We start from the raw sequence: 17475 nt of genomic DNA on the forward strand, positions 1-17475 counted from the left end.
ATTCCTAAGGGCATGCAGAGAATATGTAACAGTATAGTACATGTAAGATGTGTTGTGTATATGAAAACTTAATGAACGACTTTCAGAAAAAGTATATAGAAAAAGCAGACAAACACCCAAAACGTCAACAATATCTTAGTCGTAGTTTATTGTGCACACTGGATTAGCAGTGTATTGCAGGCTTTTAACTTTTAATTTCATTTAGCAAATATTCTTTTACAATACCCTTTCACTTCTCATCACACAATATATACAATTGATGCTAAACAATAATAAAAGCAAGTCACAGCACTGCATGAATGGTTATAAATTATGCACAATGTGTAATGAATAAAGCCAATTGGTCTAGAGTTTACTGGCAAAAAAACCAAGCATGGTTACAACATAATGGGAAGTTCAAAATAGACTTCTGTATATAAAACCATGTACAATTAGTATTCCAGTGAAGTGCTTTTTTGCTTGAAAGTAGATACTGGGTTTATTGCATATCTCACCCTGGCAAGCAGGGTCACTAGAATCGCAGATACTATTTCTGCCCAAAAAGAAAACACTCTCTCTTTTCTCAGCCTCAATCTACTGAACCAACTTGTCTTTTTATTCAACCTTTTAATCACCTTCCTACGTTCACAAATAAAATTTAAAAGTCCTTAAATTGAATCTTCTAGCTTCTATAGCCTACCTCTTACCATTTCCAACTATTGCACTTTTCTTTCATAAGACATACAAGTTCCTTAAGCCAGCATTGTCTAGGAAATAGAAATCGGGATGTGTTTGAGGAATGGTAATAGAATATTGGGAAGATCAATTTGTACTGTAAGCAGAATATCAAGAAGAAACATCAAGTGAAGGAACAAGTGCAGTTTTTAGAAGTGTGCAAAATCCATTCAGCATAAATGCTTCTCTGTCCTGTCAGAAACACCTTTTATATCGGAAGATTGTTCATTACTTCGAGTTGTCAACTCTTACAGGATCTTTAAGGATTTACACATTAAACTTTACAATTAAAATATTCAACTGAATGTTAAGTTCTTGACATAACAGGGCAGCTACAGTGAACTATGACAGAGTAGACAGCATATCTGCATTTTACAATTTAACATCTATAACTTTTAATTCAATTGGCAAAAAAATACTGTAGACTGTTTGAGTACCTCTCTCAATGATTGGCAGATTAATATGGAGCAGACCTCACTTACAAACTGCAGATTGAAAATCTCAAATGCTGTCTATCATATTAAACAAGAGCACCATTTAAAACAAGAATAGCTTTAATTTGTGGTGAAATGTAATTGCAAATGTCTCCAGTGTATACTTTCTATCTTCCAGTTCCCAGAAAAAAATATTGACAAATCAAGTGATTCAGGCAAGTGTTCGCTGTCTTGGTTTTATCCTTGGGTATAACTGCAATAACATGAAATTGGAAGTAAACTTTCAAGTGCAAAAGAATGATGGACATGTAAGGACAAAGTTGTAACATTTCTAGAAATTTTGAAGCATTGTAAAAAAAAATAAATGGGTGTGCAATGAAAAATACTTCTTGGCTTTTTTACAGAAATAAAACAAATTGTTACTATTTAAAGTATATACTGTATATACATATATTAAATACTGTATATCTTGGTTTGCCAAAGGTAACGCAAAGAGGTGTAGCTACTGTAGGACAATCATTAATTTATCAATTGAATTTTTACTTTAGAATGTTTCAATTGTCACTGTAAGTCACTATATATCTAAAGAATGCTGTTCTTGTCAAGTTTGCCTGATATCAGAAGGAACACCAAATAGTGCAGTGAAATAAAAGTTATGGGTACTGGCTTTTGTATCAATTTTCATAAAAGGTATAGAATACCCATTTTCCCATGTTGAAACTTCTATTCATAGTCATTTTCTGAATTTAAAGTTCAATCAGTATTAGCAGTTTTTAGTTCTAATAATTTCCCCAAACCCCTGAAAATAATGTTAACTATTTGCAACTTAGATATTCAAGTGATCATCAGTGAATTCACACAGACTCTGTACCCATGCAGAGCTCTGATCAAAACCTTCAAGAGCTTTAATGAATTTTGGCATGTCTTGCTCCCATATACATCTGCATAATTCTTGCTAAATGCTTTTTCTAGGATCACCACAGAAATTTCTGGAGCAACCCATGGGCCTTATTTTTCTCTTCTTTTTGTCCTGCCATAGTATGATAGCTGACCTCTTTTTCAAAGCCCTTTGTCAGGGACAAAAAAATTCCTGCCTTTTGAAAAGTGGCCAAACAGCTTATAAATAAAAAAGCCATCTGTACCTAAACCTGCAAAGGAGCCTGGGAACCATCAATCAGCGATTTTGACACAGTTGCATCTAGAACTAACAGAAGGAATGAGTTTTGAGGGAAATGGTTTAGTAGTCTTAGAATCTATGGTCTTCAACACATGGTTCCAAAATGTTACTCTTGGATGAGAAGACCTGTTGTATCAGATGTGATCAAAAGAGACTGTCAATGTTTACAAAAGTCTATTACAGGCAGTTCTTCATTTGCAACAGGTTTCATAGCGACCTCTTCAGATACTTATAATTTGAATCTGATGCCTGGTTGACGGTGGTCACCTGGCTGCATTTTGGGCAGTAGGAAAGTGTCCCCATTTATGGCCTTTTGCAGCGCATGTGTTGGCAAAACCCATAATAAAATGTAGTCATGTGACCATGAGGCACTGCAAATGGCCATACATGGGGACACTTGCCTTATATATATGTATCATAGAGACCATGATGAAATGAAAGTTTCCTTTTACTGACCAGGATTCTCTAGCCCTTCATATGGATTATTCTTACACTATGGTAATTTGTACATGTAATTATTTTCTAATGGTAGATTTTATGACAACTACTTCAAGCTTTTAGAAGGTGAATTGAAATACATTATAAAACTAGATTAATCATAATTTTTAATGATTTCTAATGTGGTTATTCCTTGTTTCAAAATAAATACCACAATTTGTAATGGTTTTGGTATGAACAATCAGATATTCAGCCTAGGCACTATATCACAATTTAGGATAAAATATATATTATACGTACCCCCAAGAGATTTTTAGGCACATAGCCTTCCTTGTCATTGAGCCGAGCCCACCACCAGTCTGTCTCATTGTCATCTTTGCGCCGCAAAATTGTAAGCGCATCTCCTTCATGCAATGACAACTCATCGTTGTTCTGAGCTTCATAATCCCACAATGCATAAACTATGCCTTTGTTCATGACTCCTAACTTCTCTTGTATACCTGTTAACAAATGTTTTAACAAAAAATGAACAATTTTAAAATCGGAAACTATCATTTCAATTATGAAATTAAAATTTATTTAATCATAATTTATATAATTATAAAATATCAAAATCCCTTGTTTCTGACCAGTAGGAATAAAAATGTAAAGTTTATAACCAATCCCTACATCACTGCTTCATCAGTAAAAATATTCATTTATTTATTCATTCATTTATTTGACTTCATTAAACTCTCAATGTCAGTGGTCTCTGGGAGGTATAGAAACTCCAATGGACTTTGGACATAGTTGAGTAACAGGCAAAAAAAAAATGTGGGTGAGCATGTGAAACTTCATTTGTGCAAGTAGCGGGTACACACACTCGTGTTTAAAGCTCCATTTGCACAGAACCATCTCTCTCCCCCCCCCCCAGTCCACAAAGCTGGAAAAGTTGGGGACCGCTGCTCTAAAGAACCCACCTTTCTCTATTTGGCCATGATTAGTGCATATTTGCGCTATATGATACAAATACTTGATGCCCAGAGAAGAAATTTCTATTGATTGGAGAAGTGAATCCCAAATGATTTTGCTATGATGCAGCAGGTTCTGATCGAGAAGTCTTAAAAACAGAGCCCAATGATGAGACCAAAAAAGTAAATATCTGCTAAAGTTAAGATTTCATTAGATCTGATTTTCAGTAAAAAGATGGTATTTATTTATTTTTCCTATTTCTTAACTGCTGAACTCCCTCAAAGATAGAAATGAAATGAATATGGGAAAATAATATATCAATCTGTTTTATAATCTCTCCATTCTCTTTTAAACCCTCTCTCATACACACATTACTCACATACACACATTTTCTTTGAGAGAATTGAGTCCTGTCTACTGGCCATACTATGTAATGGTGATATTTTAAAGTGGCAAATACCTGGAATCTTAAAAAGCAGTCAAAGTACTGAGCAAACAAGGAGGAACGATTACTCCTATCAACTGTTACAGGGGCCAATCTAAATAAAAGCTTTCTTCATCTGACAGATATTATTAGGGTTGTACTGCAATCTTAACATCTGAAGGGCACCAGACTGGGACAGATGGCAAGTGAACTTAGGTTTTCTACTTCTCCATTTACACAAATTCAGATAAGAAAAAGTACTGCTCATAAAAATGTATGTCTATGTGTGCAAATATCCACAATAATTTTTTTGTAATAATATAAATGCTAATATAGATCTTGAACTGAGTTGAGAAAAGACCACTGCATGAATTTGATTATGAATCTTCAAATTCTACACGGAAACATGAAACCTACCATATAGGAACTGGGAACACTGAATATATCCTTCTTCCATCTCCTCACATTTATCTGCTGCAGTTTCTATATCACTTATAGTTGAAGCAAAAATTGCTGCTCCAGATTCAACAAGTAACTTACAGAGATGAACACTGTTGCAACTGGCAGCACAATGCAAAGGAGTCCTGAAACAAAGTAGATATTGGATATATAATATATAATTTAAGGCAAATAAAGGATATAAATAGATATGCTAAGATGAAACCAACTAGCATCTGGCTGCTAGTTCTTCTATTGTTAGAAGGGTTATTAATATATTACATTAATACCTTACCATCCATCACTGTCCGCTGCATTAACGTTGACCCCAAAATCCAACAAAAATTTAACTATGTGGTGATGGCCAGCACAAACTGCATTGTGCAGAGGGGTAATTCCTTCATCATTAGGTTTGCTGGGATCGTCCACCTAGGGGAAAAACAAGTATAACTATATGAAAATATTTTTATGTATTAAACAAAGCTGATGAATTTGATCCTATTTCCAAGCTTACCTCATATATGATCCTTTGCACTAGATCAAATTCTCCCTCTAGTGAGGCATCCAAGAGCAGGGCCAAGGGATTGAACTTTACCCGCAAGTTATGACCAGTTCTCTCCGAATCTGGTTTCTTCAGGTTGGTCCTTTTTGTCTGAAAAGTGTGACAGTTACATTTAAATTACTTTACTGTGACAATATTCAATTTATCCAAATGAAATGTTATTTTAATTTATGTATTTATTAAATTTATATATCACCCATCTCACTATCCAGGTCTCATTCTTCATTAGTTATTAAATTTATACACTGTTCATCTCACTATCTCATTATCCACTAGCTAATGAAGATTCAGTTTTCATTTCTTATCCGTTGTTGGAGGTTAGAAATGAACATGAGTTAGAACAAATAGAAGATGTATTCCAGCTTGACCTTCACCTTTTAAGTATGCATGAAACGCAATATACCATATTCTCTCAATACAACTGAAAATCTACTTGAGCTATTCTAGGATCTTAATAATCTTCAAACATTGGAGAGACTCAGCTTTTTATTTCTCTCTCCTGCTTAAAGATGTGTTGACTTATTGGTATGACCTACTGTTGTTGGCCACGACTGGATTGTGGAACATAAACCCTCAACTGAAAGTTTTGAAGTATAGCCTCTAATTTATGACAAATTAAAAAGACATTCATTAAAAAATACGTTTTTAAAATACATCATTTCTGTTTTGCTGTAACTTACCACAGGAAGTGGAGGTGCAGGAGGAAGAACTGGTAGCACCTGCACTTCATCATCATCTGGGGAACTGCCCATGGGTGTTGGACTAGGAGGCCGCTCAATAGGAGCCATAGCGGGGTTGTTGTTGTTATCATCCTCAGTTGTCTCGGGAATTTGATTTGTAGTTTCTACACTGATCAACTCCTCAGTTGCAGGAGAAGGTAGTTCATTATCATTAGCATCTGATGAAGGCTCATCAGAAAGAGGAACTGTAGAAGGTACTGACACTGGATCCTCAATATTGCCATTAGTATTCATGTTCCCATTATCAACATCTGCCAAGGTACCGATGAAATCTTGTGATTTACTTGACTCATAAAAAGGGGCACTTTCTATTCCTCCTGCCAAAGTATTAAAGCGCTGGTATAAGAGTTTTTGAATATTTGGTCCACTGGGGCCTTCTGGCTCTGTGATAGAACTTCGCTTTTTTAAGGGCCTAGGAGCATTGGCAAGTTTTCTGCGAAGAGCTTCAAGATCAGCATCACTTTGGTAACGAAGGGGTGAATGAACAATAGGAGTGAGCTTTGTCGGACTGAGAGGGCGAGGAATGTTTTCTACGTTACTGTTATCCCCAGAGGATGGGGTGCTTTCTTGCTCTTGCTCTTTTTCACTCATATCATTTGGTGCTTGAGACTGTGATGTACTGGTAGGCAAAGATCCCTGAAGGAAGGGAAGTGGTGAAGGAGATGTTGAGCCAGACTGTACAACAGGTTTCCCATAGACTGAGAAGAAAGGTAAAAAAGGGACAGTTAAAAGTAAAGTAAAATTATATAATTTTAAATGGAAAAAAAAAAATCAAAATTACTTAAGCTAGTGGTTGACTTTGTGACACTTCCTAATACACATATATTACTCTCCAATCCCTTCTACAATCTTCAGAAATTGTATCCTGAAGAGAAAGAAATTATAACGCCAAACATGTATGATTATTTACCATGTTTGTTTTATTTTAGCCCCCTGAAACAGGTACGTAAACAGAGAGAAGACATTTTTTAAGCAGGAAACAAATTATCACACCAAAAGGTAAGTACTTTTTGGAAGCGTGAATGAGAGAAATTAAGTTAATCATTTCTTTTCTCTCCTTGAGGCTGAACAGGTCACCCTGAATTATTTGTAAAAATACTAAAGATGAGATACAAATAACTAAATACATTTTAAAATGTTATCTAGTTTGGAAATAAAATACCTACCTACAAGAAAACAATCAAGCTCAGAAAGCATCAAGGACCTCATTATATATCTTTTTATGTCTTTTTGATATACATCTCAGAATCACTGTTCACAATTATTAAACTGTTAAACAAATCAAGTCTGATCATAATTCCTAAAGAGTTGCAACTTCTATAGCATAGCTAGAAAATCAAAAGTAGCATAAAATTATTCTACCTGCTTTAACTGACTTATTTAGTGTACTATACACAGCTTGTTGATAGTTCTTTGGTGGAGTTGCTTGCTGCAGATAGACTGAATATATGGAACTTGAATTCACAGTTTGAGGCCCTTTCCTAGGAGACTGGGGTCTTGAACCTTTTTCAGCTAAGAAAGGCCTAATGGCCACTGTTAAAGGGAGATCAGGCCTGCTATCACCGCCTGGAAATAATGGTGCATTAGAAGGTTGGTATGTTGGACTTGGAGGCACAGATATTCTCTGCTGTATCTGCTGTGAAGAACTTGGTTGGTGAATGCTGCTTGTGGGTGGTAAAGGAATAGGTCTTTGCCGGTTCACAGCTGTAGAACTAGGCCTTGGCAGGCTGCCATCTTTTCGTCTTTCCAAGGAATTAGTGGAACCTGGTCCTGAAGGAACAGAGCTTGGATAGGTCCCATAGTTTTGAGGCAACTGTTTATTTACACCAGGAATAGTTGGTGGTATTTTGCCCACATCAAGACTCTAAGGAAAAAACAAATGTTAAAAGGCTCATTAGACTGCTCTATTTCACACTAGATAACTGAAATATAAATCTAATGACAAGAAGCATAAAATTTTGCCAAGGAGCTCCATAGTATAACATTTTAACAAATGAGTTGTATACAGATTCTGTACCAAATTGTAAAAACAATGATTTTTTTAATATTATGTGAAGCAAGAGGAAGGCAGGAAGAAAGGGAGGGAGGGAGGTACATAATAAAAAACCCACCAGTTTATCAGTGCTTCCTAAGCCTGAAGATGACAAAGGTTGACTGGATATAGTTCCTTGTTTTAAACTTGCATCCATGTTTGATTCCTTCCAGTCTGTATTAGAGAGTTGTGGTGGCTTTACCACAGCAGTTTGTTTAAGTGCAGGCCATGTTCCATCATTAGCTTCAAAAAAAAGGAAAATGTTTCATTAAAGATATGCTTGGGGAATAAATCAAATAGATCTAGAAAAAATATTTACATTAAGGAAATAAAAGTGGTAACAGAAAAGCCAAAAAACAGATTTACTTTTAATTCTAAAAGTTCATTATTTATGGACTGTTTATTAGAAGAGCCATGAAGGCCCAACCTCAGGCTCAGACCTTTGTGAAAGGAGAATAAGACCTCTTGCTTCATTCCATTTGTCTGTCACACTTGCCATGTTTAATTTCTTTATCTTTTATCAGTTTTACTGTGATTTCTTTGATTGTTGTGAGTGCCCAAATCAGCAACACACAAGTTTAATAACTTATTATATTAATAAGAAGAAAAACACTGATCGTGCAAAGAAGCAGAAGAAACAGTAGATCCTATACTCAGCTTATGTAAATACATCCACACACATGGGGGGGGGGACAGAGAGAGGAGGGAGAGGGAGAGGGAAAAGGAGGGAGGGAGAGACAGAAAGAGAGGGTGGGGGAGGGAGGAAGAGAGAGAGAGAGAGAGAGAAGGAGAGAGAGAGATTGATATTAAAGGGCATGTCTGGGGAAAATATTTTATTCTAAAAACAAAACTCCCATATTCACTGTTGCTCACAAATTTACTCAATGCTACTGTACATGAACTCCAGGAAAAGATTCTGCGGAAGATGAAACTTAGAATATACCATTTTGTGTCTTAATCTAACTTATTTAAAGCTGAAATAAATCACACTTTTTAGTTAATAAATTGAGAATATATAATATAATATAACAACAGAGTTGGAAGGGACCTTGGAGGCCTTCTAGTCCAACCTCCTGCCCAGGCAGAAAACCCTACACCATCTCAATCAGATGGTTATCCAACATTTTCTTAAAAATTTCCAGTGTTGGAGCATTCACAACTTCTGAGGGCAAGTCGTTCCACTTATTAATTGTTCTAACTGTCAGGAAATTTCTCCTTAGTTCTAAGTTGCTTCTTTCTTTGATAAGTTTCCACCCATTGCTTCTTGTTCTACCCTCAGGTGCTTGTTCTTGTTCTACCCTCAGCCCGACTCCCTCTTCTTTGTGGCAACCCCTGAGATATTGGAACACTGCTATCATGTCTCCCCTAGTCCTTCTTTTTATTAAACTAGACATACCCAGTTCCTGCAACCGTTCTTCATCTTTGTTGCTCTTCTCTACTCTTTCTAGAGTCTCAAGAGCATATATAACTGTAGGGAAATTCTACAACATTAAAGTATATATTTCCTTATAGTTTCGATAATCTGTCAATAACTATATTTCTCTCCCATACACATACACGAGCATGATTTTCAATTTTGGTTATTAAATATCCATTTTGTGATTCTCTACTCAATCACCCAATATGTATATATTATCAATTATTACTGAATAATCTTATTTTAATTAAATCTCTTCTTAGAAAGATAAATCTTTCAAGAAGCTGAATAGAATGCAAAAAATGGAATAACAGTATATTAAAATTAATATTAGCAATTTTAAATGTTATAGATTTATCTTCAAATTTAACATGCTGAAAAGTAATCAGTTGAGAATGAAATGACTTGATTTTTGACTGAAGTTAAAAACCATTGAAGAATATAGTTGGTTTAAATATATTATGGTTTGTAAAACATACATTTCCGAAACTGATTAGTTTTGTTTCTTGGATACCATGTAGAGCTGCATTCAGGCCTGACATCAAGGTCTGATACTGTCCATGACCACCTATAACCATCATCTAGGATAGTACAAAGAATTAGAAAATCAACTTTCTCTACCCGCTCAAACCGCCCCAACCGCTGCCATTACCGTAACAATCACCTTCATGCCTGCTTGCCTAGTAAGAGGAAATGTGGGGTTTTTAAAAAAATTATAGCTGAAGCAGCAGCCAAAATATTTTTTATATTTAAAGAACTTTTTTCACATGTAAAAATCTCATGTAGGATTATAAACCACCTTAAAATTAATTTCTGTAGGCAAATAATGTATATTATAAATCTAAATAAATTATGCTGAAAAGATTAATATCTTTAAAAAGTGACATCAAATCTATAGCTTAAAATCTGTCTTGGAAAGTTTCATAGTCAAGTTAATATCAGAATATATACTAAAATGTAGGATAGAGACATGGCAGAATTCTGGCTTGTGGAGTGTGTGTTGTTTTTTATTAAAATTCCAAGACCTATTAGCAAAACACAAGAGCAAAATACCTATTGCAAAAAATGACTGAATGTTAAAAGAGTCAGTTATTTCTGCATTTCACAGAATATAGACCATAATATCCTATATACTCAAATACAAGCTGTATCCTGGTGCAGTTCCAGGTTTTAATTTAATTATATGAAAAAATTCAAAGTAATAGCTGTGAGAATTGTTTTCTCATTTTCATTTCAGGCAAGACATATGCAGATAGGGCCGGAATAGCTCAGGCTGTAAGGAGCCTGTTATTAGAACACAAAAGCCTGCAATTACTGCAGGTTCAAGCCCGGCCCGAGGTTGACTCAGCCTTCCATCCTTTATAAGGTAGGTAAAATGAGGACCCAGATTGTTGGGGGGGCAATAAGTTGACTTTGTAAATATACAAATAGAATGAGACTATTGCCTTATACACTGTAAGCCGCCCTGAGTCTTCGGAGAAGGGCGGGATATAAATGTAAATAAAAAAAATTAAAAAAAATAAAGATAGTCACACAAAATAAACATAATAGCACTTCTAAAGTCTCTTAAGTCTGAAGCCCTACAAACATGGTGCCTAGTTACATTGGTAACAGATGACGAATCTCCAAAAGTTAAACCTGGTTTATTACTAGAATAGAGACATCATTAAAAATTCCAATGGTTATAACTAGATTAAGAAGTTCAGAAAATATCCTAGAAGACAGTGACAAAGCACTTTTGCACTGTTTCCCAAGAAAACTTTATTTTTCTTTGCCCTTTGGTGTGGGTGACCTGCTTTCTGAAACCACCAAGGGAATTCATAACTGTTTCGAAAATTCATAAGATCAAGAATGAAAGTATGAACTTTCTTTTATTCCTGATTTATTTATTTTTAAATCCCCAAATTATTCTAGTCACAAAGATATTCTAGGGTTACGAAAAGATTAGTTTAAAATGTTTCTAAAATTACATCATTTGTTTTGCTTGAACACAGCAGAGCATATAAGTAAAGGTAGGATGAACAATGCATGTCTGTGGAGATTCTCAGTCATCCAGGTCACGGTTGTCTCAAATGTGCTTTTTCAAAAGGCAACTGGACTGTTTTTTTTCCCTTGAAGAAGAACATAACATTTTGTTTCTTGGATGACAAATGAAACGTTTTGTTCTTCTTCCTCAAGGAAAAACAGTTCAGTTGCCTTTTGAAAAAGCACTTTTTGAGATGAACAACGCGTGCATTCATGTTTCTTTGGAAACAGAGATTATCCTCAGTATTTTGAAAGTGGCATCACAGTTAACGTTAACAAAATATTGTGTTTCTTCTATATAGTATAGAAGCGTATAATATAAAGTGTATTAAGATTTGCTAATCATGAAAATGTCTGAATCATTCTCTTTTTTTTCCTCCTCCCCAAAACTCATATACACATTTATCTAAAATACACAGGTGGATATGACAAAATCTCTAAACATTCCTTTGTGTTTAACATGTAATCTGTATATAAGACTTTATATACCGATATTAAAACTGGAATTTCTTAATTTTTAAATAATCTACAAATTCATAATGCAAGATTTTAGAAAAGATAGAATGAATATTATGCACACCACATTGAAGAGAGGGAAATAATAGAAGACAATTCATTATAATGTTTAAATCAGAAATCTTCTATAAACCTGGAGTTTGTCCATCATACTCATAATTTGTAACTATAGGAAATAACTAGATATGGTCACAAATAAAAAGAAGAGAAAGAATTCCAGTAGGTTATGGATAAAAATAAAAAAAAATGACTGATAAATGACGTAAAAAAAACAACACCCCAACCCCACCCCAGAAATTACAGGAACAAAAATGTGACATTACATGTATTCTGAATGAACCTGTTTTATACAGAATAGAATTTTTTATTGGCCAAGTGTGATTGGACACACAAGGAATTTGTCTTGGTGCATACCATCTCAGTGTACATAAAAGAAAAGATGCCTTCATCAAGGTACAACACTTACAACTCTTAATGAAAGTCATAGGGTATATTTTATCCCAAGAGATAAAGATACTCCAGACAAATAGTAATCCTAAAGAATATATAATCCCAAAGAAATACTCCTTGATCATCTCCCTCTTCACAGAACAGGTAGAATCAATAAGAGCTACTTACCAGATTTGGACCTTCCGTGAGTTGTGCTAGTAGTAATTGTGAGGGACTGTGGTTTTACTGGGTCAAGTGGTACAGCATAGTTATTGGAGCTAGGAACTTGAATATATGGCCCAACTGCTGCAACTCTGCCTGAAGCATTCAATGAGGACTGTGGTGAGGAAGTTCCATTTATCCGATTTAACTAAAAAATAACAAATCAAAACTTGTGTTAATATGCCTTTTTTTTTAAAAAAAAGCTAGAATTGCTTCATTGAAGCTAAAAAGTAATTAGTGCCATCTACTCCACTTCCTTCATTTCAATCTTATTGGATGTTTTAAGAGATAGCATGTTTTTAAAAATGATTTTATGATGAAGTCAGGCACACACACACATTTACAATTTGTATTTTTTAATAATATTAATGCCTTCAATCCTGGAAACTTAAATCACTTGATGTCTACTTCAATATAGAAAAAATGATCAGACATTATCTCAGATATAATCTATTTTCTTCCAGTTGTAAGGTTGAAGAAACTGTAGCCTTTCATATGTTACAAAAATACACCTGACAGATTTCGCTCGTGATTGGCCACAACCGCTGAAGGTTCTGAAAATTGTGGTTCAGCAAGTTATAGATGGTCAGAGGTTTCCCGCTCACATTCTACTGGTTTTAAGTTAGAAGGATGTGGCTAGAAATATCAATAGATAGGAAAATCAAGAGAGGAGAAGATCATTTCTCCTTTGGCAAGATAGGTGGCAAACACATTTAATAAAAAAGTAAATACAATTTCTATTTTACTGTTCTAATTATAAGAGCATTCTGTGCAAGAATTAGTATTTTTCAGATTACAGAGCATTCTTCTTAAATTGTCATCTGTTTCATACACAATCTCTTATGCAATATTGAAAATAAACACTAGATTTTGCCAGCCTAACACATTTTTAATCACACATGTGTATCTGTGGTATGAATAAATATTTTAAAAAGTTATACATTTCTCATTAACTTAAGAGTATTTCCATAAGATATTAGAATACTACAGCTGCATAAAAATGGAAATTCATTGGGCTTTACAGAACTCACTGAAATGTGGCCCTTTTAATACTTTATCTTACAGGGATGTTTTCTTTTTGACGTGCCTCAACTTTTTTCTTGTACAGGCGCTCGCGTAGCTCATTGATTCGTTTGTCCATCATAGCTACTTCCATGTTACGTTTGTTCAAAAGTTCTTTCTGTTGTTGAAGTTTAGTATTCTGTTCTTGATTAAGCCTGTTGCGAATCTATTTTTTTAAAAAAAATAATTATCATTCAAAGTTGATCCAAATTTACTCACAGATATTTAATGTGAAAAGAATTAAGATCAAGCAGACAGGATCTAAACATGCATGCTACGAAATTTGTTTCATTTTTAAAAATATGAAACGACAGTAGTTCATGTGTATCTCAGAAATTTCTGAAACTCAATAGTTTGGTAAGAGAACGTTGTTTAAGACACCCAAACTAAAGGGCCGGTTTAGCTCACGCTGGTAAAGCCTGTTATTAAGAACACAGTAGCCTGCAATTACTGCAGGTTCGAGCCCGGCCCAAGGTTGACTCAGCCTTCCATCCTTTATAAGGTAGGTAAAATGAGGACCCAGATTGTTGGGGGGGCAATAAGTTGACTTTGTAAAAAAAAAAATATATATATATACAAATAGAATGAGACTATTGCCTTATACACTGTAAGCCGCCCTGAGTCTTCGGAGAAGGGCGGGGTATAAATGTAAACAAAAAAAAAAAAAAAACCTTTTTCAGGAACTGAGAGAAAAGTAAGGGAATTTCATTCACTTAAAGTGTATCTATGGAGGGAGATCCCATCAGAATTTCAGGTCTAGCTCACTGCAGACCAACTTTTGCAGAGCTAGAAATCTATATGTCTGTTGTACAAAGACCAAAAATAATCTATATGTAATCATGTGAGATTTTAAGGTAGTCAGACAAAGTCAGAATACTATCTAAATTGAGTAAGCTAATATCAAGAAGTTCATTCTAGATCTCTTAGTATCCTACTGCTACTGTTCAGATCATTTCAGAGGTGAGCAGAAAAGTGCTGGTGTGTAATTTCCGTCCTCATTCTCTGTTTATTTTTGATCTGAATATAGTGAGGAGCAGAAAGGCATGTTATAACAGGATTTAAAATAATTTTAGACTACAGTCTCCTTTTCACTTAATTTGAAGACCTGTGGTTTCTCCAGAAAAAATAAAGCTAACTTTTTAATTAGGTTCCTCTAATATCTTGGCCCTTACACTTGGAGAAAAACCCTAGTTTTAACAGTCTTTTTTGAAAAGCCAAGACAGATATGATCATCCAAATCTCAAAAAGAGGCAGTGCCCAATCAACAGGGCAGGCACTGTGACATAGAAGGACACCTTCTCATTTACACAGGATAACAGTTTCATAAAAGATACAGGTAGTCCTTGAGTTATGCCCACTCATTCAGGAACTTCAAGTTATATCGGTGCTAAATGAGGGGATTTTAAGACCATTTCTCAAAATTGTAATCATTGCAGTGTCTCTGTGGTCATGTGATTGTGATCTGGATGCTTGGCAATTGGCTTGCAATTGCAACATTTACAGTATCCCATGGTCACGATTGCCATTTGTGACCTTCCAAATTGGTTTCCCACAAGCAAAATCAATGGGGAAGCCGGTGGGAGGCTGAAAATCATTCCCAGCATTTTATCTCATGACCTGTGCTCTATAGAGCCCACTCAACTGCCCATCTGTAGATCTCACCCACCAGCCTCCTTGCCTGGAACTTCTGGCTCTTCCCATGTTGCAGCTACATGATGTCCTTGCTTAATTACCCATTTGGTCCTGGGGGTACAATGGCAATCAGGACTGCCATTATACTTTATGATGAAATTATTTACTGATGGAAATCCTAGTTCCAATTGCTGACATAACTCAAAGATTACCTGTAGAGTTGCCCAATAAATATATACGGCTGAACTGTTAGTGCAGCATAGCTGATGGGTCCTGTTCAGCTTTGATGGATGCTTTATTTTTGTTTTATTTTGTTATAGAGAAATGACTGATTTTTAAAAGCCCAAAGGAACTAGAGAAAATGCTACGCTTCTGCTAATAAATAAGTAAATATCTTAATTATTTACCTGTAGCTCTTGATATAATTTTTTTAATTCTATAGCTGCAGGTCCGGTCATCTGTCCATTATAAGACTGGAACCCATTCAATTTCCCTTTTCTTAGATCTTCTAATTGTTGAGTAAGCTGGTCCACTTTTAACACTGCAGCTTGTAATTCTTGCTGCTTCTCCTGGAACATGGCACTGATATGTTCAATTTCAGTAGCTACAATTAAAATGAAAAATGGGAAATATCAATGAGTATCAGAGATTACATGCAACACTTTAGAATTATATCCTTGCAATCTTTGCATTATATGAGGCATCCTCTGAGCTTGGTTGTTTTCATTACCCAATGACTAGCACTGATGATATTACTTAATGTGGGTAATGAAACATCTGCAAGAAAAAACCAAGCCCAGAGAGCATCAAGGATGACTCATTTCAACCTAAAACTACAAATATCATCCTTTATTGGTTTGCATTATATCTCTATGAGCAAAATAAGAATGAAAAATGCAGAAACTGTGATCTGCATGACAGAAATTCATTATGATATTCTTTTGCTGTAAGTTTTCTGATCTTAAATAAATAAATAGTCCCATTTATTTCTGTTCCCTACACTCAGGACATACAAGCAATAAAGGACAAACATGGGAAACTGAGAACACTGACATGAAAACCTAAGCCCTAAATTGTACAATCCAGCTCCATGTCCAAACATCGGAACCACAACCAGCCTATAAATTCCACAAACAAAGAAGCCTGCATTTGTACTTAAGGACTTAAAAAAATCTGTGTATGCATTTATAAATATTGTATGTTTGAAAGAAAGAAATAATATTAAGAGGTTCTCTAAAAACAGTAAAAATTGAGAATATTAATACTGAATAACTCTTCTGATTCGAATGTGATTAATCATGTGCTTTCCTTTTTGAATAAGCATGGTATGTAAATCTATGTCTCAGAATTATATTTATTTATGTAAAACTCTTGTATAGATATCCACCTTAAAATCAAACTATGCCCCCTCCCACTATGACCTCACCCTATTTCAGCGCCTGGGGGAACAGCCAGATCTTGGATGCTCTCTGGAAGATAAAAAGGATGGGAACCTATTGGATGTCCAGGATGGTGAACTATATGTAAAGTAGACCATTATAGCTCACATAGTAAGCCACATTTTTAAAATATATATATATAAATGTCTTGCATTGCTCAGATAATTCATACCTAGTTTAACAGTTTTAACTACACACGAACTTCATTCTTAATCAAGTGTGTGCTCACAACATGCTAAAAAATAATGTAAATTTGGCTATATTCTGATACAGCAGTTGTTCTTTTTGGCGTGAAAAATGGAGGGGGTGGAAAATAAAAGTGTAATAGCAGAAATGGCTTCCATGTTCAAAATGGCTCAGATTACTGCTTTTCTATATCTGAAGTACCACAGTAGTCTGCCAGGCATCTCATTGCATAACTATATCTAAATCAAATAATGGATCAAAAAAGTCAAGTAACAAATATTACAGAAATGGGGAGAAATCGCTCATACACAAATTGCCATTCATAATTTTGCTGTAGTCCACCTGCCCCCTCATGGCACGGATTTTTTTCAGTTTAGTCTCTTGGGTCTCTACTCGTTCTTTAAGTTTCTGAAGTTTTTCACTCTCAGACACAGACTGTTGTTGACGGCGTTCTTGTTGCTTGAGATATCGCAAACGTTGTTCCTATCAAAACAAGTACAACATGTAATCATTCTGACTTATTTTTAGAAAAATATTACCAGTCAGTCTGTTAGTATTAAAAGCATGCTGAGACAGTTAGTCTTTAAATTAGTTAACAGCTTTCTTGCCTGCTGATATTTTTCCTTTTGAGTCTAGA

The 17475-nt window shown here is 35.0% G+C and overlaps 1 protein-coding gene across 5 annotated transcripts in view; it reads right to left on the reverse strand.

The window, feature by feature from the left end:
* Positions 1–121: 121 nt before the first annotated feature.
* PPP1R13B (protein phosphatase 1 regulatory subunit 13B) overlaps positions 122–17475 on the reverse strand; it is a 65858-nt gene continuing 48504 nt past the window's right edge. Inside the window, exons 6-18 of one of the 5 annotated variants that reach the window (XM_058162784.1) lie at positions 17147–17321; positions 15621–15817; positions 13607–13747; positions 12487–12667; positions 9807–9908; positions 7990–8153; positions 7241–7742; positions 5819–6576; positions 5091–5228; positions 4872–5005; positions 4556–4722; positions 3064–3263; positions 122–1401 (exon numbers count right to left, since the gene is read on the reverse strand). In XM_058162784.1, coding sequence (XP_058018767.1) covers positions 1360–1401; positions 3064–3263; positions 4556–4722; positions 4872–5005; positions 5091–5228; positions 5819–6576; positions 7241–7742; positions 7990–8153; positions 9807–9908; positions 12487–12667; positions 13607–13747; positions 15621–15817; positions 17147–17321 — 2901 coding nt within the window. In that variant the 3' untranslated portion in view covers positions 122–1359. Of the gene's footprint in view, positions 1402–3063; positions 3264–4555; positions 4723–4871; positions 5006–5090; positions 5229–5818; positions 6577–7240; positions 7743–7989; positions 8154–9806; positions 9909–12486; positions 12668–13582; positions 13748–15620; positions 15818–16639; positions 17104–17146; positions 17322–17475 lie in introns of those variants that run through there. The other 4 variants (XM_058162783.1, XM_058162787.1, XM_058162786.1 and 1 more) reach the window with 4 other exon arrangements.

The sequence above is a fragment of the Ahaetulla prasina genome, chromosome 1, assembly GCF_028640845.1.
Source record: "Ahaetulla prasina isolate Xishuangbanna chromosome 1, ASM2864084v1, whole genome shotgun sequence".
Taxonomy (NCBI): domain Eukaryota; kingdom Metazoa; phylum Chordata; class Lepidosauria; order Squamata; family Colubridae; genus Ahaetulla; species Ahaetulla prasina.